This window comes from Diceros bicornis, chromosome 33 (assembly GCF_020826845.1).
Source record: "Diceros bicornis minor isolate mBicDic1 chromosome 33, mDicBic1.mat.cur, whole genome shotgun sequence".
Taxonomy (NCBI): Eukaryota; Metazoa; Chordata; class Mammalia; order Perissodactyla; family Rhinocerotidae; genus Diceros; species Diceros bicornis.
In genome coordinates this window covers 14,630,661-14,656,502 of record NC_080772.1, presented here as the reverse complement: position 1 = coordinate 14,656,502, position 25,842 = coordinate 14,630,661, and the positions used below count along the sequence as shown (strand labels likewise).

The following is a 25,842-nucleotide window of genomic DNA, read 5'->3' as shown; positions in this document are numbered from 1 at the left end:
GCTTTTTTGCCATATTTTCTACTCAATCTTTAGTTCATCACAGTCTGGCTTCTGCCTCTACCAACCCTCCCCAAAGGAAAAGAGGAGCATCGTATCATCATGGAAAGATGGAACCGCATGGTGCCCTCACCAAGGTCAAAGCCAGTGCTGTAGCAGAGGTTCTGGAGAGGCATGTGAGGGCTGGATTGTGGAGGTCTTGTATTCTGTTCCGAGGAGCTTAGATTTTCATTTGTTCAGGCAAAGGAAGCCAGTGGCGGGTTAAGTGAAGGAGCAGAGCTTCACCCCTCTGCTTCTCTTACGTTACTCATGTTATATTCTCTGGGCACTGCTGTCAGTAGGTGGAAAACTGGGAATCCAGTTAGGAATCTATCACAGGCATCGTGAGAGATGATGAGGGAGGAATAGATATCAGCAGACTCTTCTGTAATTATTTGAGAATATATAAAAAACTGGTTTGTGAAATAAAAACATCCATAAAAATAGAAGGTACTTTTTGTGCTTCAGAAATGGTTTTGTAGTGTTATTAGCATAATAGATTCTTAAATTTTTTTTCCTATCTGAAGTTCAAATTAACTTGCTCTGTTTTTGTCATTGAAGATTAGCTCAACAAAATAACTGATGTCATTGGTATTATGTCATGTGACAGCATTCATGATACTAAGTCTAGTACTGCTTCTATTTACTGAACACAGATTATGTTTATTACACAGAAAATTTATAGTAGTGTCAATGTAATTATAGCTTCTTGTTTGTTGTGTGATGTTGCAATAAACCTGATAACCCAGCAGGCATCACAGTGTTGTCAGAATGTCATTACTAATGTTGTTCACTTTTGTAATTTACATCTATTTGAGTCTATGGATCTGGCTGCCAGATGGGGTTCTCCAAAGCAGAAAGGATTGTCAGTTATAATGTAAGGTCTACTCATGCTGCCTGCTGACTTCTGGGAGCGGTCAGCCAACCCGGACCATCCCAGCCCTCACCCGAGCTTTGGGGCCCTTTCTCCTAACAGGGAAGACAGAGGCTGACCATATACTTTAATGTCTGTTGACTTCCTCTTCCACATTGTTATCCTTAGTCCCTAGTACTTTCCTTTCTGAAAGTTTTGCTCTTGCCTTTTTTTTTTTATTCTACCATCAGTGTGAATTTTGTTAATTACAAGCTGAAGTAATTTTGCTCTGAGTGAGGTTTCTTTAAAAAAAAAACTCTAAACCTGAATTAGTTTTCTTTTTTTAAAATCTTATGGAGAAGTTTTTTTAACACTTATAACTGCTGTCAAAATAAAACCGATTTTAAATATCTATCATATTTGCCAACATAGAAAAAAAAGTGGTAAACTGATATGAAAAGGATGGATAGTTGATTAGCCAATTATATTCAGTTGAATGTGTATATATGGATGCCATATTTCATGTTCTACATTAATGTCTAGATTTTTTCTGCTTAGTTATGTTTTGTAATTATTTTAGGACCTCAGAATATTGAAGATGAAGTACAAGAACAAGTTCATTCCCTTCTCCAGGAAACGGTATACACAGAACCTGGTATGAATTAAAATCTACTGTTTTTTCATGCATTATTAAAATAATGGTTAATTACATAAAATGACTTGGGCATTATTTTAAATAATAATTGAGTGTTTGGGGTGTTTTTTTTAAGTTATTAGAGGACAGGTATTTCTGAAATAGCACTAGACATGTTTTATTTTACCCCACCTTACTGTTAAGGAACTTATTGCATACATCTAAGAAAGAAATGGTAGGAATAAATGAGAATAAACAAATCGAGACCAATGATACATCAAGAACAGATGGGAAGAGCAGGGTAGAGGAAAATAGAGCACAACCAAGCAAGCTGTCAGGGGCTGTCTGGGTGCTGTGGTCAGACCTCAAATTTTACTGTGTGCTTTGGTGGTTGCCAAAGCAAAAAGGAGAAACTTTCAATTATGTAGGTCCTGTTACCAGAGAGGAAATAAACATGCTGTCTACTTAGAGAATATAAAGCGTTTTCCCAGCTCTTACATCTAAAAAATTTCTTCTATGAAGTTCTATACAGAGAATGTTAAATGATACTCTAGAAACCAACGTTTTAAGATTTTATAAGACTGTTTCTTGAAACATCCCTTGATAAAAGCAGAGAGTATAACCCCAAAATATAACTCACAGAGGGATTTTGCAGGGGACAGAGCACTTCGTCTCCTGATAGTCCTAATGGTTTGGTGTAAGCTGAAGATAGTTCTGAAGGAAAGATTGTGTTTCTTAAAAACAAAAGGCAGAATTCCCTATCATTTAAATTGGGCTTTAGCAGGTCTCCTAAACCAACTTATTCAGTCTTGGGTGTTGGGGTTAAGTGTAGAGCATCCCACCTGGCTCCATCTGTGCTCGTCTGGGGAGACCAGGTGTGGCTGAGTGGTAGGTTTGTGCCATTGGCTGCTGGGGCTCTAGGAGCCTGTATTCTTTCGTTACCAGCTTCTTCTCAGCTGGGAGAGCTACTTGCCCTGAGTGTATGTCTGCACATATGAACAAGTGCGGACCTTCCCTTCCTGGATCTTCTTTTTTTTTTTTTTTTTAACTTTGCCTAACACACAGATGATGCAGTCTACATAAAGAAGTGATTTCAATATGATGAGCCCAGTGCTGTAATAGTGAAACACAGGATGCTATGTGGGGCTTGCTCAGACTTTGGGGTTTGCAGAAGCTTCTTGGAGAAAATGACATCTTGACTGAGGAGCTGAAGGATGGTGTAGTGCTTTGCTAGGCAGATGTTGTTAGTGACTAGAGTGTTTTAAGCAAAGGGCGTGGCATGTGTGAATGTCCAGAGGCTAAAGAGGATCTGAAAGTAGTTCAGGATGCCTGGCACGTGGAATATGTAGGTAGAGAGTGATGAGGAAAAGAGTATTTTTACTTGATTCTGGGAGTAATTGCAGCCATTGAAGGGTGTTGAGGAGTGTTGTGTGTTCTGTCTGCAGCATGAAAAATGAGTTGCAGGGAGTGTGCAGCAGGGAGATCTGATGGGAGGTGGTACTGGTAACCTGAGTGAGGTGGAGATGGTTAGTCAAAGGTGGGGAGAGAGGATAGTGGAAGGACATGGTAGACATTTAGGTGGGTGGGTGTAGGAAGCTATACAGAAGAGGGAGGAATCAAGTCTAGCGCTGGAGTTTCTTGCCACAGCCTTGGTCTTGGACCTGTTCTCTTCTCTTCTTTATCAAGACTTTCTGCCTAGAAAATCACTTAGGCCATGGCTTTAGATATTATTTGTGTTGCTTCTGAGTGTACACCTGCAGCCCTGGTCTTTCATCTAAGCTCCTGGTTTATGCAGCTGCGTACTTATCTCCATTTGCATGTTTTAGGGTATCTCAGACTTAAAATGTACCTAAAACTGAATTCTTGATTCCTCTCCATATCACAGCTCTCCCCCCACCCCCAAATTTTGCTCTTATTCCAGTCTTTTATGTTTTGGTTAGTGGTCTCCCTATCCACTTAGTTGCTTAAGCTAAAAACCTGAGAGTCCCCTCGATTTCTCTCTCCTTGTCTCCCCTCGTATGTAATCCATCAGCGCGTCCTGTCGGCTTTGCCTCCAGCCTGTGTCCTGACTCTGCAGTGTGTCAGCATCACCATCACCTCTTGCCGTGACCACTGTAGGAGCATCCAGTTGGCTCCCCGTTTCCGTCCTTGCTCCTCTACACCCCGTGTTTGATGTGGCCCAGCCCACTGTGCCTTATCTGGGCCAGTCTGTTTCTCCCTCAGTCACTTTTCTCTAGCCCACTGGCCTTCTCTCTTTTCCATGTAATGGCTAAGCCCATCCCTACCTTGAGGCCTTTGCACCTGTTACATCTTCTGCTGGCGTGTGTGTGTGTGCGCGCGCGCGCGTGCATGCGTGCGTGCGCACACGCCAGGCCTCACGTCTTATCAGAGCAAACATGGCCCCCGTGACCACCATCTCTAAAGCAGCCTCTCTGTCCCCATCACTCTGTATTTCATTATTGGGTTCAGGCCCTGCAGCTGCCGTTTATTAGCCGTGTGGCTTTAGCAAAGTTTCTCAAGTCCCTGCTTCTCCAACGTAGGATGATTGTACCTCCCTCATAGGGTTGATGTACTGGCTGCAGAGGGCCTGGCAATGCCTTGAGTCCAGTAAGCCCTCAGGAAACTATCTTCTTTATACCAGGCTGTCACTGAGAGAGCAGTGGAGACTCACAGATAGTGTACGATGTTTGGTTGGTTTCCCTGCTGAAAACAGACTTTCCACTGAATGGTGATGGCTGAGAGAGCTAAAACCTGCTTATGTAAAAACTATAAACTTGCACTGGGTAAAATGAGAGTAAGGAAAAAGGAATATGGTAAGAAGAAAAAGAGTTGTAAAATTAGTGACAGGAATTAGAATTGGTGATTAGTTTGCTGAGTAGCAGGAAATCTGAAATGAGGAGAAACAGTATAGCAGGCTATGATGAGAAGACAGAAAACAAATAAATACAGTCATGTGCTGCGTAATGACGTTTTGGTCAACAACAGACCCCATATACACAGTGGTCCCATGAGATCAGTACCATATAGACTAGCTGTGTAGTAGACTGTACTATCTAGTTTTGTGTAAGTGCACTCTGTGATGTTTACATAATGACAAAATTGCCTAACGATGCATTTCTCAGAACGTATCCCTGTCGTTAAGTGACACATGACTGTAGTGTTGACATGAATGGACCTACATAATTCAGTAACACCTGAGAGCATCACTATGCCACAGTGAAAGTAAAGTAACTAAGGAAACCTTCCTGCAGTTTTGAGAGGAGAGTTTCTATTGGGAGAATTTTTTTACACCATAGTAACAAGCTAAACCATATTGCAGTGGAATAATGTAGCATGTTCAACATCTACACAAAAAAACCACAACAGTTCAGTATATCATAAAAGCTAGTCTCAGAAGAGAAAATGGGCATCTTTGCGTAACTTAAAGGCTAAAGATAGGAACCTTCAGATGCAAAGTATAATACCAGTGACCTAGCTAGATATGCACGATGACCTAGCATGTGGTTTCGATAGGTTGTTGGCTAGTCTTTGAAACAGAACATTTGTATAGAGTTATTTAAGATTGTTACATGGAATTTTACGTCAATTCTCAGGGAGAGGTCACAGGGTAACCTTTTCTCTGACCTTGTAAAAATTGAAGAGGCAAATATATTAATAATTATGAATTCATTTATTCATTCGTTAAATATTTGTTGAGCACTTCCTATGGCTTGGCATGGCCCTAGGTGCTGGGCATACCTAGTGAACCAAAGAGATGAGGCCCCGGTCCTTGGTGAGTTCATGTTGTAGTGAGAGAAGACCTGTTCTCTACTGAGGTGGACTAGCACTCGACCAGAGTGGGAACAGAGCTTCAGAGCGGGCAGCAGCACGTACAGTGGCCCAGAGGAGGGGCAGGGCATGCCCATAGCGGGAGTGGGTATGTGGCAGCCTTTCAGAGGGGCTTGTGTGCCTGTGGGCTGCTGCCTGTACACATGTGTCACTTTGTGTGTCATCTCTGTTCAAGGAGAAGACCTGCAGCATGAGGAGGGTGAGCCAGCAAGAGAGCTGCCACCAGAAGATGATGATTTCCTTGTGGGAGGTAACGCAGATGATAGATTTGAGGCCCTGGAAACTGGAACAGTTCATGAAGGTAGAACACGTTTTTTGGTTCTAGACTAAAATACACTAGGCAATTTGTAATTATGATTGTTGAATTTTTTCTTAAATGCCTTTAAAACCTATATTTTTTTAAAGTTGAAGCCGAAACTTAATTACAATGAATTTTTTTCCTAAATTAGATATCCCAATTTTGATTGAAAGCACTTTTAGGGAAACTCTCAGAATATATAAATTTCTTATAGAAAGTCAGTGAAATGCTTCAGCACATTACTTTTACTGTACTCTCCTTCCTAGAGTGTCAAGTGTTATAAGAAATTCGAACAACTGATGAAATATGCTGCTTGATAATCTATCACAGGCTCGTGTTCTAACATGAAATCTAACTACAGAGGGTAGAACACAATTCTTGGCTTCTGTACTAGGCATTGGCAAACTTTTTCTGTAAACGGCCAGAGGGTCAACATTTTAGGCTTTACAGACACTGTAGCCTCTGTTGCCACTACTCAGCTCTGCTATTGTAGAGCAGAAGCAGCTGGGCAATACCTGATGGGTAAGTGTGGCTGTGTTCCAGTAGAACTTAGAATCGGAGGCAGGCCTGGTCTGGGCTGTGGACCATAGTTGGCTGACGTCTGTGTGTATCAATACTGTAAATTAAATGCTAGTTATTTAAATATCAGTTGAGTTGTTTACCTTGTCTCGTTGCAGTAGGCAACCTAGAGTTATCTTTATTCTCCACTGACATACAAAGAAGTAATTTCTGTGATGATGAAAACTTTTTATTCTTATATTTTGTGCTCTGCTATGCTTTAACATGAGACTACCACGATTATTTGAAACCCTGTTGAATGAAGTGCACATTCTTATGTCCTCTTTCCTTAAAGGAGTCCTTTAAGACTTTATGAGTTCTTAAAAGATTTTAAGCCACAAGTTTTCAACTCGGATTGATTTATGTCATTTTATTTAAAATATATAAATATATAAATGATATAATTTTAAACTTAAAATGAGTGCTAATGAAACTTTGTTTATTTAACATGGATGTTTCATTTCTAAAGAGTAATAAAAGAAAAGCAAAAAGAAAAATAAAGCCTGAAACTGAGGGGGAAAGGTCGATGGCACCAACACAAAATTAACCACATTGCACATTAAGTTCCACCATAAAATAATCAGTCTTTGGTTGAGTTACCTTACAACCCGTGCAGTTACACGGCACCACAAGTCACAAGGGATCTAGACCAGAGGCGCCTGGCAGGGTTCAAGGATTAGCTAAGCCCAAACCGAGTCCAGAGAGGGAGACAGAACGGTGAGAAGCAGGCAGTAGATCAGATCCACAGCGCCAGTAAGAGTGGAAAGGGCTGGAGCCATAGGGTCATGGATTCAGAGGCAGAAGCTCTTGTGAGCAAGATCCACTAAGATGGACTGATAACCCTACAAATAGTTTTCAATCCTGGATGCAATTAATATCACCTAGAGAGCTTTTAAAAGAATCCCTGTAACTCAGCCTAGACAAAGTGACTCTGAATGTTTGGGGTGTGGGGCCCCCAAAATGGATAATTGTACAAAGTCCCCAGGTGATATTAAAATGCAGCCAGGGTTGAGCAAAAGGATGGCTGGGCTATTTTTTCCTGTGCCTCACGTCACATCTCCTACTCTGCTGTTAGGGCTTGAACATCTGTGCTCAGAGCCAGTGGGGTCACGCGACGCCCCGGGACTCGTCCAGGCTGAGGACTGAGTGGAGAGGTAGCCTGCACACAGTATGGTTGGCAAATGGTTGCAGGACTATTTTAAAGCATAAAAGTTATGAAAAAGTGAGATATATCTACTCATAATATTTAATATATTGGGAAACTACTTTAGAAATCAGCAGCTTCTAGTTTATAAGTGAATGTATTTCCAAAAGTTTATATTCATGCCTATTGTTGAGAGCAGGAAATGCACTTTTTCATAGAAATAGTGTTATAAGTGATGGTTTGGTTTCCATACCAGCCTACAAAATTGTATGTAAGGCATAATTTCCTTTGAAAAATGTAAACTCAAAATGCTTCTGAATATGTATATGATTTCAGCTGCATTGTGCATTGAAAATAGGTCTTTATAGACTAGCTTTAGAGCTTTAGACCTTTAGTTATCATGTATGTCATGATTTCTATGGGGAAAATGTTTCTAATTTCTGAGTGGGAATGCTGACAAAATGGTTTCCACGTTTCCCTGGTGTATCCTGCTCCATCCTGTCTTTAGCCAGGATGGCTCAGAAAGATTGACAGTTACTCAGAATTTTGGTATCTTAGATGCTGTTTATACAACAGATTTCAGTTAAGAAGCTCAAATAATCCGAATCATAAGAATTTTATATTTTTGAGGTTAGGAGTTAGAGATCGAGGGTAGGAAGAAGCATTTCTAAAAAGTTCATAAATTGAAAAACCTAATTTTATTTAATTGGGCTATAGATTCACTTTGAACTTAAAAGTTACTTATTAAAAGTCTTCAGAAATTAAAAATATTTACACTTCATATAGCTGTTGAATAAAATTAACAAGGGTTACACGAGTGGAGAGGATCATACAGTGGCAGCAGCTTGCGATTAGGGGTATGTGGGTTAAATTATCAACACATTTACCTTCCAGCTCCCCACACTTGGAAAGTCTCCCTGTTCTTCCTTTGTGTTCCCACGTATAGACGAGGTTCTCTTGCTCTAGAAAATAAAACAACTTAGTGGAATGCGAAGTAGACCAGAAATGAGCCCGTTTCCTGGGTCCAACCTTTGTCACTGTGTTACTCTGTGTAAATCATCTGTCTCTTTTGCCCAAGTTAAGGTGTGTGTCAATCTTGTGGGGTTGTTGAGTGGATTAAATAAGAGAACATTGAGACATTTCTAAGTGTAGTTCTAGTGAAAGATAGAGTGTCTAGCAGACATTTAATTGCTATTTTCATGTTTTGTTTTAATAGTTATTTGCTTTCAAAATAAAATCAACATTAAGCATAGATTCAGAATATACATACACAGTATATGTACATACCATTTTATGAAAGTAGTAATACTGATTTAATGTTATTTTTTTCAGAAACTGAAGATAGTAACCATGTAGAAGAGACAGGTGAGATTTTAATTTAATACTGTGTTTTAATTAGAATGATTCTTTTCCTATAAAAGAGCATCATGAGAGAGAGAGAGATAACGTTATCTATAATTATTAATAGTAATCTGTTTTATAGTATATCTAATATCCTATATAATATACATCTAATAATTAAGTTATATTTACTATATTGTGTCATATATATGTATATATCTGTCTTTGTGAATATAGCTTTTGTGCCTTTGAAGTCTACTTCCTGAGGACAAATTCCAGTAGTGGAATTACTAGGTCAAAAGATATAGTAGAATTGCATGTTTTGTAGTCTTAAATTACAAAGTCAGTGAAAGGTCAGAATTGTGTATTGTCACATGTCATGTGTCTCCAGAAGGTATAGCCACACTGGAGATGAACACATCATCTTTCAGTAAGCCTGAGTTGTTTGCCAGTTTTTCTTCCAGTGTTGGAATGGATCCTTCTTTCTGTGCTTGAGGACCACGTAATATTGTTGGCTGGCATTTAGGCCCTGTATCGTTTCAACCATATGTATCTGTAAGCACTAGAAGTATGTTGCAGTCTGGGAGTAGTCTGGTATTGAGGCCAAGTGAGAGTCTGGGATGTGCATGTCTTCACTCAGGCTCACTCAGTGGCAGGTACCGCTGAATGGATGGCAGGAGGGCTCACCTGCACTGTTCTCTCTGTCTCATTTTTGTTTTGCTGAGTATAGTTGAATTCACATAAGCTAAATGTGAATATAGCTCCACGATTTTGTGGTTCAATTATAAACCCACTGATGATGAAGACTGTCTTATTCATCATTGTATTTGGCATTTAGCACAGTTAGTGCCTATTTGTTCCACGAGTGAATGAAAGTTTGAACATCATTATAATTTGATTTTACATTTCTATCATCACTAAAAATTGTTCTTTTCCTGTCTTAAATATCAAGTGTAATCCTTCTAATTTGAAACATATTTATAATTTCCTAATTATTTTCTAATTTTTAGCTTCACCAGCCTATAATCAGGATATGGAAGAGATGATATATGAACAGGAAAATCCAGGTTTGTGATATGTGTTTCTGTTTGAGGCAGTGGCCAAGGCCGTTTCAACCCAGAGTTAATGATTCGATCTGATTCAACACAGAGTACTCTTTATAATACTCATAATCATTTTTAGTTGCCCAGATATTTATAGAAATTTCTGAATGTAGTTTAATATTACATGAAGAAATGAGGAAAAAAGGAGATTTGTCTTTCAAACCACAGGTTGGGACCTTGGTCTTCATAGATAGGATACTGGAAAGAATATTTGGAAATTAATGAGGCGTTGTATGTAGTGGAGTCAGACTAGGTGTATATCCTAGTTTTGCTAGTTCCTATCTTTGTGACTTCGCAAATTATAGAACTTTATTTGGCTTAGATTTTATTAAATGATAAGGATAATATCTATCTTACGTGATTGTGAAGATTAGAATTAATTTATAACTGTTTTAGAATGGTGTCTAGTAATGTGTTTGTTTTTTTCATGTTTGGCAAAGGTGTATATTTTTTCTTTTTAGATTCCATTGAACCAGTAGTAGACGATGAAAGAATGTTCCATGATGCAGGTATTAGTGAACATATTCATTAGATTTTAAACATTACTTAAGACTTCACAGTTGCAATGCTGTGCTTAACATGGTGATTTTTCTTTCAATGGAGTCAAAGAAGTAATTTTTTTTGGGGGGAAGCGAGGAAGATTAGCCCGGAGCTAACATCTGTTGCCAACCCGCCTCTTTTCGCTGAGGAAGATTGGCCCTGGGCTAACATCCATGCCCATCTTCCTCTACTTTATATGTGGGATGCCTGCCACAGCATGGGTTGATGAGTGGTGCATAGGTCCCTGCCCGGGATCTGAACCTGTGAACCCTGGGCCGCAAAAGCAGGGCACGTGAACTTGACCACTATGCCATTGGACTGGCCCCTCAAAGAAGTAATTTTAACACCTAATATAAGACTTTGCCTAACAAAATTAGAAAATATCAAGCTTTCATCTTTCACCTCATCTACCACCGGCTCCACAACAAAACAGGATATTTATTCCTAATGCTCCTTTTGCATATCTTTTTTTATGCCAGTTTGAGGAATTTTTATGAAAATAATTTACCTGCCCTTTCCTCTAGTTACTTTTGGGCAGAGTCATTTATCACTAACTGCAGACATTAATATTTAAAAGAATAGAATTCTGTATTTCAGAGTGTTGTTTTTTAGGTAAGCAATTACACAGAATGATCGTTCAATATTTATTTTGGTTTTATTCTCTTTTTTGCAGATGATGTAACACACCAAGACTATGATGAACAAGGTTTGAAAATGCTTCTTACCCTTAAGCCCTCTGTTTGTTTTAAAATCTACTCATAGTTTGACTGTAAAGTATGGAGAATGATGTCTTAAGCTACAAACACCATAACTTAAAACGTCCCAGTGAATGATAGATTTCAAAGAATTTACTTGGGGAGAGTGTTTACCTATTCCAGTGGTTCTACCATTGCCTAAATAATTTCTTAAACTCTTTACAAGTTGCCTTAGGAAGCAGTTAAAAATTATTCAAGAGAATTTATCTCATTATTTTATAGTCATAGCTCTCTTTTGACTAAAATATGTCTTGTGCTTGAAAAACTACTTTAGTCAGAGTTTAACTGCTCCAGCTGCTTCTATAAATTAATACCACTCTTGAATAAAGATGACTGATTGGCCAGTATGGAGAAAGGTACAGAAGAATTCATTCCAGGTTTAAAGGCAGCATGGAGAAAATAATTCTGGCAAATTCGTGGCATGAGTAGCAGCAGATTCAAATTTAGGCAGTCATAGTTTCTTTTAGAATGCACTTCTCTACTGTTTTATTAAACTCCATTAAATAGATTATATTTTCCTTACTTCCCAGATGAGAGAAATAAGGTTCAGAGAATGTAAATAATTTGCATAAGTTTATATGACTAAGAAATGATAGAGCCAATAAGTGTACCCTTTTCATTCCAATATCTTCAAAGATGACTCTGTAGAAGGAAAGAAGTCAATTGAGTATAACTTTGTGTGTGAAGCGAGGAGGAGGAAGAAATGTGTAGTGACTGAGTCAAATATAGAGGACTTTCTATGTGCTAGGTGGTTTTAGCGCTTGGTATTCAAATATGGATAATAGAGAGTCCCTACTTTCAAGAAATTTGTAGTCTCATAATAGTTGGTGAATCTCATTGAAGAAAATTAGGAATGGCTATGTGTAGACTTGTTATGCTTATTTATTAAGCGTGTGTATTTAAGATGTGAGACCCTACCAAGATCACCGTCCACAGTGGCCATTTCTTTTTTGCTGAGGAAGATTCGTCCTGAGCTAACATCTGTCACCAATCTTTCTCTTGTTGCTTGAGGAAGATTCGCTCTGAGCTAACGTCTTCCTCTATTTTGTATGTGGGTCACCGCCACAGCATGGCCGCTGATGAGTGGTGTAGGTCCACACCCAGGAACTGAACCTGGGCCGCCAAAGTGGAGTGTACTGAACTTAACCACTAGGCCATGGGGCTGGCCCCCACAGTGGCTATTTCTAATGGGATGGGAATGACACCATTGGAAGAATCCTGAATCTTGGATTGTATCTTTAGGAACTAATGTTTTTTATAAGAAATTAAAGAACTTGGCCACTATGATTTCATTCAGATTTTATTTTCAATTTTGAATTTGAAGGGTAAAATAGACATTTGGGAGTTAAAAGTTGCTTATAGAAGTGGGATTTGAGATAGTTTTCTAGTCTCTGCCAGTCATTGTAGTGTTTTTCTAAATATGCTGGAGAGAACATGCTTGGAATGCAATTTGCAGAATAGATCTAGAGAACTTTAAAATTAAACTTGAACGATTGGAAAGCAGGATGGGGTCATGAGTCCAGTCTGCATGTGATAGTGCATGTTGAGACACCCAAGGGGAGATCTCAAATAAGCTGATTGATAGTGTTTGGATCTCAGAGGAGAAGTCTAATTCATGGTTGTGAGTTTGAGAATCATCATGGTGATTGGAGCCAAAGGCTGAGATCACTTAAAGAAAGAGGACAGAGAGGGTAGAGAGGAGTTTCTATGGCTGGACTTGGCTGAAAGCCAGCATTTGGTAAGATGAGGATGAAGTGATAAAGAAGATTGAGAAGTAGAAACGGAAGAATAAAAAGAGTATATGGGGGCCGGCCCAGTGGCGTAATGGTTAAGTGCGCGGCGCGCGCTCCGCTGCTGGTGGCCCGGGTTCAGATCCCCGGCGCACACCAAGGCACTGCTTGTCAGGCCACACTGTGGCAGCGTCCCATATAAAGAGGAAGATGATGGGCACAGATGTTAGCCCAGGGCCAGTCTTCCTCAGCACAAAGAGGATGATTAGCATGGATGTTAGCTCAGGGCTGATCTTTCTCACACACACACAAAAAAAGAGTATATGGTCCCATTGAAGTCCCAGGGCAATAGTGTTTGAAAAAGAAGGCGCTACTAGGAGATTTAATAGGGTAAGGGCTGAAAGTGTGCATTAGACTCAGTGAGGGGCTCATTGGTGGGCTCACCGGAGCCTTCTCAGCCTGACGTGGTCAGGGCCCCAGGGCAGATTGGAGTGGGTTGAGGAGAGGAAGTGAGATGAGAATGTAAATGACTCTTTGAAGAAATTAGATTGTGAAATGGAGGAAAAGAGAGGGCAAGGGGAAGCAGCTTCCAGAAAGGGCTTCTTTTTTTTTAGTTGGTGGAGACTTGAGCACATTCAAATGCTGACTCAGTTCAGGGTGACAGAGTGAGCAAACATTCCCTGCGTCTTCATCTTCCAGATGCGCAGCACTGAGATTGATATCTGAAAGATAGTAGGTGCTCCAAAATTTTTCTTTGTTAAATGAATAAAAAGAATAAATTTATAACCATGCTGGGAAAATTAGAAAGTGTGCTCCTCGTGTGTCAGAAAATTTGAGGCATTTTGGAAGATGGAAAAGCAAGAATCAGGTTGACTAAGAAAGCTGCGACCCACCTGGGCATGAGACAACTGTAGCAGAGACCAGAGCCCTAGCAGCAGAGCAGAGAAGCAGTAAGCTCTGTACAAGCAAATGAGAGGAGAAATGGGTGGTGGGCTGTGGTTAGGGTACTGAATTAAGGGCCTGCCAGCTGAGCCCTCATTCTAAGGGGCTGGCAGCAGGGGTGTTTGCCCCTAGGCAAAAGATTTGAAAATTGTTCCCTAAGCAAAGGAGAAATCTAGGTTGCCTGGTGAAAATCTAGATCCAGAGGGATAAGCAGGGTGGAGCCTCGGGTAACTCAGAACATCCACCGCAGATGTCAAGAAAATGAAGAAAGGAAATTCATGCCACCTGAGAGTAAACAAGTTGTTGGATCCTGGTAACAAGTGATTGGGGAGGAACTTTAATTTTCCCCATTTTACAGGAAGGAAGCGTATGTAACTGCCCATCTCCGTGGCTAAAAAGTGCCTGAGGTGGGATTTGAATCTGGGCCTGTTTCACTCCAGACCAAACTCTTCCCCACCCTGCTCTGTAGCCTGCCTTTCTCCAGTGACTAAGCCCTAGAAGTTCAAGGATAAATTAGACATTCTCTCTGCTCCTGACTCCTACAGCCAATGTTGTGTTATATTGTGAGTTATGCAGTGTTAAAGGATTATTTCTTGTGTGTATTTTATAGTATACGAGCCATCGGAAAACGAAGGGATAGAAAGTTCAGGTAAGCTTTTTCTCTAAGCAGCCGTTTCCTGCAAGTCAGCCACCTGTATTTGTTAAAACTCGTGTAACTTGTGGAACAAACATAGATGCAGTAAGAAATACAAGACATTTTCAAGTCACCAAGGAAGTAATTGGATATTGTCAATATATTTATTTCCTATTTATGATGCAAGATTTATGTCAACAAGGATGATCTCTGCCTATTAATGTATTCTTTGAATATAATTTAGAAATTAAAGTTGATATTCTAGTATAAATACTTATGAGTCTCTCTGTGAAAATCCTCAGCCTGAAAAGAGCCACATTTAGGTCTCTGAGTGGCTATAAGTTAATTTAAGGACCTAGTGGAGGTGAGTTAATGTAAGATGTGTTTACTTTTTTTTAGATACTGCTGTAGAAGATTCAAACATAATTTTAGAAGGTAAGTTAATTTTATAGAGATAGGTTTACTTTTCATATTAAAATTATGTTCATTTTTTCGACAATATTGATTTAGCACTTAGTCTTTGCTACCTATGCAGTGCTCAGGGGCTGGGAGGACGAGAGTGAATGAGGCAGGTGTAATTCCTGTTTCCAGGGCTGGCATTCTAGTGGCCAAACAGATGATAAAGTAATTACAGATTATGAAAAGTGCACTGACAGAGATAGAAACAGAATAGTGTAATAGAAAATAACTGGTTAAAGTGAGGAGGGCTACACTAAATAAGAGAAGGTGATCTTGTGAGGAGTTAGCCATGGGCAGAGATGGGTTGAACACTGGGTCCTTTATGTTGTTTATTCAGCTGGGAAAAAATTTTGAAAGCGAAGGGGTGGTTTCTGAAACATAAAAATTGTGGCATATATTACACAGTGGCACTTTGACACAACTTAGGTTAATATAGTTCTTAACAGTTTGCAGAGTTCTTTCACATATGTGATTTCAGGTGTTGCTCACAGAAGACACTGAAGAGGAGGTAGGGCAAATATCATTGTACTTATTTTACAAATGAAGAACTGAAACTGACGTGGAGTCAAGGGGCTGGCCCCACGTTACCGGCTAGAAGTGACTAAGCTGTTATTCAACCCAGGCTTGGGGCCTGCAGTCGACTCTGGGGTCCCCGTGCTTTAACAGCAGTGGGTTGCCACAGGGAACATGTAATGGGGAATTTTGCTCATAGAATTACTCTTAGAATTCATTTATGAGCAACTGTCAGTTTTCAGACTAAATGTTACTTCTTTTGAGCTTTATTAGGCAGAATAGATAATAGTACAGTCGTAATGGGAGCAGAGAGAGAGGGGTGGAGGGAATGGGGGACACTAAAATTGCCCTTGTTGTGCACTTAGCTGCTGGGAGAGACCCCTGCATGGGTGCTGTGGGACCACTGTGTACAAGCAGGTTCATCTCCACGTAGCAGGCTGGATTGAGTTCAGATTTTCTCCTACCTTTACTCAGTTCTCTGTGAAGAATGTGGCTGCCTCTGTTTTTTCATTCAGTTAGAATCAGAAAATGGAAACCCAAAATCCCTAGGAAGAACTTCATCCAACCCACCCCACATATATTATTTTGTGTAAGAGAACTAAACATCACAGTATGCAACTTGGCCCTGCCTTTCTTATATTAGAAATGCAGTTTTTTCCCTAAGACTTTTCAGGCATTTTAATAAGCCAATAGAGGACATGGCAGAGACTGCTCAGGGAATTCCTTCTGGTGGACGGTGGGGGTCTGGACTGGGCACCATCAGCCCAACCTGCAGTTTCTGTGCTTCTGCAGCACCCGAGTAGACAGTGAGAGGGGACTCATCATCTTCCCATGCTTGCCAACCTTCTCTTTCCCCGCTTCCCTTATCTTGGCTGGTTGCATCAATATATGCTTGGATTCCCAAACCAGAAATGTGGAAGTTATCATCGAGTGCTCCTTTCCCTCTGTCTCCATAGCTAATGCTGAGTCCTGTTGACTAGTCTACCTGAACCTTTCTCACATCCAGTCTTTTCTTTGTAGCTCTAGTGATCTAGTTCAGCCTCTTGTCATCTTCCTGGACAATGGCAGTAGCCTTCCATCTAGTCATCTTAACTCCATACTTGTCCCTTTCAAATCCATCTTTCACAATGCCATTAGGATATTCTGTTCAGAAGTACAGATCTGACTATATCAATCCTATGTTTAAACCCTTCTGTTCTTCCTCATCTGTGTCAGTAAGGTTACTTTCTATTGCAGGTAACAGAAAACTGAACTTGAATTGGCTTAAGCAATAAAGAGACAGGAGATAGATCAGTTTGGGCCTTGGAGGACCTAGTATGGAAGTTGGATTATATTCTAAATATAGTGAGAATCCATGGAAATACTGAAGTGAAAGATTGTGTAATCTGATTTATGTTTCAAAGAATTACTTTCACTCCTAGTTAGAGAATAGATTGAATGGAGCACGGATGGAAGCAGGGTCCACTCTGTTAGAAAATTATTGTGTACTAATCCAGGGAAATGATCCTGGTGGCCTCGAGTAAGATCATGGCGGTGAAAGTGGAGGGGAAAGTTTTGAACTTGAGATATATTTTAGAATTACAACTGATGGAACTTTCTGAATAAAGGGGGCCTTTGGTTTGGTGTGAATAACTATTGGATGATGGGGCCATTTGCTGAGAAGAAAACTGGAATGCTAGAAGAAACTGGTTTAGGGAAAAAATCAAACACTCCATATTAAATATTTTCAGTTTGGAAATTTTGTGATACAGCAAGGTGGAGGTATCAAGTAGGGAGTTGGATATGCCACTCTGAACTAGACAAGTGAGATCTGAGATGGGTATAAACATTTGGAAGCCATCATCATGAATATGGTGTTAACTCCATGGAAACAGATAAGATCGTTTTGGAGATGAGTGCAGAGAGTAGACAAGCAGTCCCAGGACTGCGTTCTGAGGACCCCAACGTTGTGAGGTTTGGTGGAACATGAAGAACCAGTGAGGCTTGAGGAAAACCGGGGGGGCAGAATGTGAAAGAGCAGAAGGAAGGAGGGAATATGTTCCATGCTACTGCCATTGGAATTTCAAGACTGAAAGTGTCAGTTGCATTTGGCAATGTGGAGATGGTTGGTGATCCCAGCAAAAGCTATTTGAGTAAGTTGATGGGAGTGAAAACCATACTGAGGTGGGTTTAAAAAGTCCTGGAGTAAGAAAAAGTAAGCTATATCAATAGACAGCTCTTTCAGGTTGTGCTGATATAATTAATTGGCTATTTCCTTTTAAAAATCCTCTTGTTACATCATTGCCAAAATAATTTTCAGATAAGTTTTTTAAATATACATTTTTTCAGAATAAAATCAGATGAAAATTTAATTTTAATATTGCAATAATAATAAAGGCTTTCTTAGTATGACATCAATGGTGGAAATAACAACAGAAGCGATTAATACTTTATGATGTACACAGTTTTTTCACATGTACCTAAAATGACAAAAGTAAAGGAAATTCTGAGAAAAATATTGGTAAAATTGGGAAAGTGCTAATACGTCTGTAAATTATTGAGAACCAAATAAATAGGCAAACCACTAACAAGCCAGTCACAACACAGCCAGCTAGTACTGGCACCAAAAGAAGGAAATACACCAGAATACTAACATTGATCAGTGGGAATATGTATGAGATTTTTCTGTTTCCTTTTTACTCTTATGTAAATATTTCTAAATCTTATGTTTTGAGCATGTATCATTCTTATAATTAGAAACAAATTAATGCAAGGAGAAAAATGATTAAAATAGCTGCATAAATATTTTCAGTTTTAGAAAATGCTATTAAAATTTTTTTCTTTTGGGCCGGCACTGTGGCTTAGCGGTTAAGTGTGTGCGCTCCGCTACTGGCAACCCGTGTTCGGATCCCGGGCGCACACTGACACACCGCTTCTCCGGCCATGCTGAGGCCGCGTCCCACATACAGCAACTAGAAGGATGTGCAACTATGACATGCAACTATCTACTGGGGTTTGGGGGGGGGAAATATTTTTTTTTTCTTTTGACCAAAGCCTGTTAGAAATCTTAAGGAGCAAAAGGAAAGCTGATATAATCTTATCTCTAGATTAAGGTAATGTCAAATGAGCTGTTAGGTGTGAAGATATTAATATGTGATGTAATTTTATAGAGCAGACCAGATCAGTATATCATTACACCATTGGGTGGTGAGATCTACAGTCTCTTTAGTTGTAAGTGGGTTGAAGCAGCCAGGGAAAAAGACAAGACGTTAAAAATTCATATCCATGTTTTTGGCTAGTCTTATAATATGTCATCTGGAATATTATTTTTCAATGACAACTTTAAGGATAATGATTTATTTTTAAGATTCTATTTCAATTTAATTTCGTTGTTGTTTCATTCACGTTAAAACTAGGGTTATGAAGTAAAAACTTGTAAAGAAGAAACAAGATGCTGTAAATGTCTTTCCTCAATTTTCTTATCAAGTCTGATGCAAAATTGTGAAAGCCTGAGTTTGTTCCTTTCTCCTTTGCTGAACAGTGAGTTTTGAGGTTAGTCATTAGGCAGATTGTGTTATAAAGCCGATAGTGCAGAACAGTTGAGAAATATACAACATGTTATGAAGTTATAGCTCATTCTTCTTTGTTGTGATGGTGTAAAAACCTAATACTTTTATGATAATTGCAATTGAATCCCAAAAAAGTCTGTAAAAATAATCACCATAACTTAAATGCAAGCAATCTGTGTTTTAAATACTGGTCAGCAGTATGTAATGGATTGTAACTTTATCATTTATTTTAGAAGTACGTGCGCCCCCTGCAGAAGAACAACAGGAGATACCACCAGGTATGTTTTGTTAGATGTATTGCTTTTTCCTTTTTTGTTTAATTTAATACGCTATCGATATTCGTACTAGCTGTATGAAGTAAATCTATGAAGAGTAAAAATCCTGAGAAGAATTAATTATACCTAAATTTAAAAAGAAAATTTTCTGTTTTGATCAGATGAGCCAAAGTAATGGAAAATACACGTCAGACTCAGTCTAGTACATATTTGTTGAGCAGAATTTGTGGAGTATTAATGATCAAAGTACCATATGATTTTTGCCATTATAGATGGCAGTAATAGTAGAAATTAGGGGATTTTTTCCTCCTTTTTTTGACTGACAAGCTATTTGATGGAGAATATGGAATCAGAATTGCCTTGAGATGAAGTTTAACAGTGCATAAATTTGTGACATTCCTCCTCCTCCTCCCCATACCCCATCTTCCTTGAGAGCATCATGAGTGCCCCCTGGCAATGCAGGCTGCCTGGGACTTCTCCGTACTCCCCAGTCTTTCCCTTCAGCCCACTGTGTTGAACCCATGTCTCTACTTTCCCTACCTTCCCCACACGTCCCTTATCATCATCAGTGAATTTAAAGAATGGAAGTGGTGCTTTCAAATGCATTTTAGAGATGATATTAACTATACCAGCAATCAGAAGATAACATAAACCTCCTATTCTCATAGTGGGGGAAAAATGTTTTATTAAGAGACAATTTTCCAATATCTCTTTCCCAAGTGTATTTCTTCTTGTTTTTGTGTTTTATTTCCATTTTTTTCTTTTTGGGTCATTTATTGGTTCAATTTTTACTCATTTTTCACATTATGCTTAATATGAATTTTGTAGCAATGGTATGCATTACTGTTATTGATTTTGGTAGAAATAATTGAGCCGCCAAAATTTATTGAATACTCAATTTTAAGGAACAATATAACTTTTTAAGCAAAGAATATTTTTAGTTATACCTCAGCTCACCTTTGCTTTTTTATGATTGGGATGTTTTAGGGTTTTTTTTTTTTTTTTTTTTTTTTTGCCGAGGAAGATTGGCCCTGGGCTACCATCTGTGCCCGTCTTCCTCTACTTTATATGTGGGGTGCCTGCCACAGCATGGCTTGATAAGTGATGCATAGTTCTGTGCCTGGGATCCGAACCTGTGAACCCTGGGCCGCCTAAGCGGAGCGTGTGAACTTAACCACTATGCCACCGGGCCGGCCCCAGGATGTTTTAGGTTTTGATAGTTGTCACACCATGTACATTTATGATGATATGTACAAATACTTAAGAGAACTGAATTGTTGGTATTATAGTATGAATGAGAAAAGAGATCCGTGGAGAAATCCATCTTTTACATGATGATTGTTGGGCGTGAATGTATATTTTGTGTTTAGGAAAGATGCACAGGGCAAGGAAAATTGATGTTTCTGTCCTACTTTTGTAGTTTCCTCTTTATCGTTGGGCGATGCTTCACGGAGTACCTTGTTTTTATCTTGAGGAGGCAGAGCAGGTTACTGAATGAGCATTTTGATTACTATCCATTCCTTTAAAGAAAATTGTTTTATAAGTATACCTAAAAATAATGAGTGTCTACAGTATTGAGTTTTTTCTAGTTATAGTTCATCTTTTTAGATATTGATATAATTTTAGTGAAGGTGTGAAAGGTAATATTATTTTCTGGCCAAAAAGTTCTGTGCTTTTCTTTCCATGTTTTATAAACTAAGCCCAAGAATTTCCTTGGAACATAAATATAAAATGCTAGGTGGCTAGAGTGCTGGAATAAGATGCTATTTTAGATGAGGTATTTAATGACTGAAGCACATAAAAATGAAAATTTGATTAATATACATACTTCCTGGCACATAAAAAGCTCCCAGTAAATGGTGGCTGTGGCTGTTATTGTTTAGTAATTAATGAGCCTGATCTTTGAGGTGGAGCGAGAGAAGCTAAATTCTGAAAGACCTGCTCAGGAAGTTATAACCTGTAATTTGGTATCATAAAAATTTGATTGACCCACTGCATGCTTGTAGTTTGACCTTGCTAAAAGAGAATGTAAGGCCGAGAGTTAGCGATAGTTATTTTTAATGATTGCACTTGATTTGCTTTTTCCTATTATCTTCTTAGTCTTACTTTTTATTACATTTTTTTTAGTATTCAATCTTACAAAAGAATAATGTTCATAAATCTGTATTCATGATCTTTTTGTACATTAAGCTTATTGCTTTTGTAGTCGTGTTTAATTGTGTTGTGCTTGCAGAAACTGCAAACACACTAATTGTGGGGCCTGTCTTCTTACTACCTTTCAATCCTGAAAATTCTGTTTTTAGTGGAAAACTCAAATTGACGACCTCTGCAAAATACTGGATATTAGCTCACTTTTTCCTGGCTCTCAGAATCTAATTGACAATTATTTTGCCTTCCCTGATCATTCTAAGACTAGGTTATACAGTCTTTATATTGCTTATTAAAGTTAATAATAGTATATTTATCGGTGTGATAATCCCATGGGTAGGAACTGTCAATCTACCATTGTATCCAGCCACACACACGGGACAGGGAGTGCTAACGTTTATTCAGCATCATGTAGGTGCTCTTCTAGGTATATTACATGAATTAACTAATTTTATTTCCAATAGCCCAAGAAATAGATATGCTGTTAAGATGAGAAAACTGAGACACAGCAAGGCAAAGTACTTGCTGATCCTTGCATCCTGGCTCCAGAGTCCACATTTCAGCTGCTTGTGCTCTCGAGGATGTTAAATAAATGATGTCTAAGAGCTGATGAGTTTGGGAGCTGTTTGTATGTGATAAAACTAGGGTATCGTACTCTTTGGCATCTTTCTCTTAATATACGTTAATACTTCAGTTAAGACTCAGAATGTTGAAGATTAATTATGACTCATTATAGAAAAATAAGTTGTCCAGTGGTTTAAATTTTGCCATCTTTTGTTTATATTTGTAAATGTATAAGTGTTTTGGCAGTGGACGCTTGGCAAGGATGTAAAAGATCAATCCTAAGAATTGATCATTCTGATATTAGAAGTCAATCTTTGTTTTTTTTTTTTGTGAGGAAGATTAGCCATGAGCTAACATCCATTGCCAAGCCTCCTCTTTTTGCTGAGGAAGATTGGCCCTGGGCTAACATCCGTGGCTATCTTCCTCCACTTTATATGGGACGCCGCCACAGCATGGCTTGACAAGTGGTGCCTCTGTGCGCGCCCGGGATCCGAACCTGCAAACCCCTGGCCGCCTCAGCAGAGCGTGCACACTTAACCGCTACGCCACTGGGCTGGCCCCACAGTAAATCATTTGTTTTAAAAAATTGATTTTGGAATCCCTGCTCCTTTAGTGGGTTTTCACCATTCTCTCAAACTCATATTTTTACTTGAAATCGTACTGCGTATTTCTAGCAGTATGACAGCATAAATATACATAGCACAAATTGAATGATTTTTGAAGAAATTGCTTAGGAAATTCATCAGAGTCAAATTTCCTGCCAAATAGTACTTTAAGGCCATTTGGCTAACTGTTTCCATTAACAATTTTTCTGTCATACTATGCCAGAAAAAAAAGTTAATTTTATGTTTTGTGATGATAATCATGTTATTCAAAATGGAGTTATGTGAGCATCCGTGTTTCTGGGTGATTCTGCTGCCTTGTCTCTCTGAAAATGGAGATAACATTAGTAACTCACTCCATTGTGGAATATTCTAGCAGTGGTGGTGGTCTCACCCCATTACATCTGTGCAGAACTTTCACTCATGGCTCCCCTGTCACCAGCATCTTCTGACATGATCAGTAAGGCCCATACCCAGCTTTCGGCTGGCAGCCCTAGAGGTCTTAGCTGATGTTAATAAGTGCCTAATACGCATATTGTTATTGATTTGATCATTTATTTATTCAAGAAATACATATCGAGCAACTGCTGAGGTACAGGCTCTGCTCTGGGCCGTGAAGATACACGATCGACGATATAGGCCCATCTCGTAGTGGTTCACAGTCCTGTGGGCATACTGCTGAGTAAAACAGCCACTGCAGTCCTTAACTTCTCAGAGCGGTATGCAGGGCCCCCGCAGAAGGAGGGCTAACTATTCCAGCTTCGGGGGGCGAGGGTGCGGAGGGTGAGGTAAGGCCTGCCACGTGTTGTTGTGCTAGAGCTGAGGTTTGAGGTGCTGCCGGAAGCAACAGGAGCTGGCAGGCGGGGAGCAGGGGATGCAAGTGCTTACAGAACAAAGACCAGGATAGTGTGCCACATGAAGGTGTCAGAAGACAGGGTGGAGAAGTAGGCAGGCGTCACTTCTTGGAATGTCCCATATATGATGTTTAAAGATTTGAATCTGGCCCTAAAAGTGACAGGAAGCCACCGAAAAATTCCAAGTAGAGGAGTCACATGATCAAATCCAGATTCGTAGAGCCGTTCTGCAAGGAGGTGGAGACTAGTGAGGGGCAGGTGTATTATCTAAGATGGTAATGGGGGGAGTGTGGACTGTGGTGGAGGGAGGGAGGGAGGCAGGGAGGGAGCGACTTTGTGGAAATTGGAGTTGGAAATCATTAGACGGGAGAGGGGGCTGATGGAGGGGCTGGAGTCAAGGATGATTCCTGTTTTTGACTTGAATGAATCATGGAACCTCAGAGGAGGTACAGAAGGCAGGAAAAAACGGAGAGTAGCAGAGATGGGACCTGATTTCGGAGGTGTTGGGTTTGCAACTTGGTGAACCACTTCTGAGTGGAGACTTTAAAATATTTAGGAGCATATATTTGAGTTGTTCAAAGTTGAAAATGAGCTTTTAGTTTATTTGCGTTTTTATCAGTACCCATTTTACTTGGAACAACTTCCCATAGTCTCGGTATTTTTGATTGCCAAGTTACAGAAATGCTCATTCCTCTCAAAGTCTGAGTAATTGTTAAATTCTAAGAGAAGCTAAAATCAAACTCATTTTTAATAACTTTTTCTATTGAGGTATAATTTACATGCAGGGAGGTGCTCCGATGTTGCGTGCACAGTTTGATGAACTTGTACCTGCTACTCAGAGTTCTTCTAGCACCCCAGGAGTCTCTCCATCTTCCCTCTCAGTGACACCTCACCAAAAGTAACTACTGTTCTAACCTGGATCATCATAGATTGGCTGGCCTACTTTTGAATTCAATTAAATAGAACTACAAGAAACACACACACAAATAAATGTATACTTTTCTTGTGACTGGTTTCTGTTGCTCAACATTGTGTCTGTGAGTTTCATCTACTTTGTTATGTATAGTAATTGGTCTTATTCGTTGCTCTTTACTATAAACATATTCCTTTTTAAAAATTCTGTTGTATGTTGATGGCTGTAGTGAATGTTTGTAGTTTTTGGCTATTATGAAAAAAGCTGCTGTGAATATTCTTGTACATGTCTTTTGGTGAACATAAACTCATTTCTGTTGGATATATAAAAGTATACATATAATTTCCAGTTACTTCACATTAACACCAAATAATTCTGCTTATATAAAAATTTCTGGTTACACACACACATGCACACATGCTTATTGTAGATAGATGGATAGATAGGAAGGAAGGAAAGAGGGAGAGAAGAAGGGAAGAAAGGAAGAAAGAAAGGAAGGAAGGAAAGAAAGAAAAGGAAAGGAGGAAGGGTCATAATCCAGCTTTAGAAATTATATCAAAATTTGGCTGGGCCTTTATGTGCAATAGCTTCTTTTCTACTCTAATATAGATCCAATGCTGTCTGTGATGGTAAAATAAATCAGATACTAAAGTTTGGAATGAGAAAGTATTCGTAAAAAGTTGGACTGGAATGAATTTTACTTCTTTTAAGATACTGTATACTTTTTTTGCTAGTCATTTATATTGTCAATAACATTAAAAATTGATAAAAGATTATTAAATTAATATATTTTAACTGCAGCTTACAGTATCCAGTTGCTCCTTGAAAATCTTTCCTATATTTGTTTTTCAAATGCCATACTAGATTTTTTTTTTCTCTTACGTTTTTTTTCAATACAGTGAAAACATTGATGGGAGAAAGAAGTTTAATGCTTTATAGTTATCAAAAGATTGAAGTTCTTAAGTTCAGTTTTAGTTCTCAGATGCTCAAAGGAACCTCAGATTTTCATCAGCAGCTTTGCAAGTAATCCCCAGGAACTTCTCTAGGTAGTTAATCACTCTGTTATCAAGTTGCCCTTAACAACAACACACAAAAAAGCATTTACTTCTGTGGGTGGGTTTTTTAAAAAGTATAATGAAAATGAAGCAATTTCACAGTCTATGTCTAGTTAGTCCTTTAATTTAGATTTCCCCTTATTTTTGCAGATACTTAAAGCATCAGAAAGACTGCCCCTACTACCACAGGAGGACCAGCCTAACCATACGCTCCAAAAGATGGCTGTGATAGATCTTGTGAAGCAATTACTGAGCAGATCAAGATCTTTGGGAATGAACACTAAAGATGTTTTGAATGAATCATAGTCCACTGGCATTTTAGTGTATTTTTTTTAGAGACAAAAATTACCTGTAATATTACATTCCTGCATGTCCTTTTCTGATAGCGTTAGTGGATCCATTGGGTTTCTTTTCATTTTCTTTTCATGACACAGCTTTTAGTCTTGCATTTATGTGTGTTTTTCAGACAATAATTATATTGATGATGTAGCAGCAATTGTCTTGGCAGGGTTTTA

General features: G+C 39.0%; 1 protein-coding gene across 3 annotated transcripts in view; it reads left to right on the top strand.

The window, feature by feature from the left end:
• ASPH (aspartate beta-hydroxylase) overlaps positions 1-25,842 on the top strand; it is a 216,116-nt gene that overhangs the window by 68,644 nt on the left and 121,630 nt on the right. The window contains exons 5-13 of one of the 3 annotated variants that reach the window (XM_058528762.1): positions 1,470-1,544; positions 5,527-5,652; positions 8,684-8,716; positions 9,703-9,759; positions 10,257-10,307; positions 11,009-11,041; positions 14,373-14,411; positions 14,796-14,831; positions 19,150-19,194. In XM_058528762.1, coding sequence (XP_058384745.1) covers positions 1,470-1,544; positions 5,527-5,652; positions 8,684-8,716; positions 9,703-9,759; positions 10,257-10,307; positions 11,009-11,041; positions 14,373-14,411; positions 14,796-14,831; positions 19,150-19,194 — 495 coding nt within the window. The remainder of the gene's footprint in view (positions 1-1,469; positions 1,545-5,526; positions 5,653-8,683; positions 8,717-9,702; positions 9,760-10,256; positions 10,308-11,008; positions 11,042-14,372; positions 14,412-14,795; positions 14,832-19,149; positions 19,195-25,842) is intronic. The other 2 variants (XM_058528763.1, XM_058528764.1) reach the window with 2 other exon arrangements.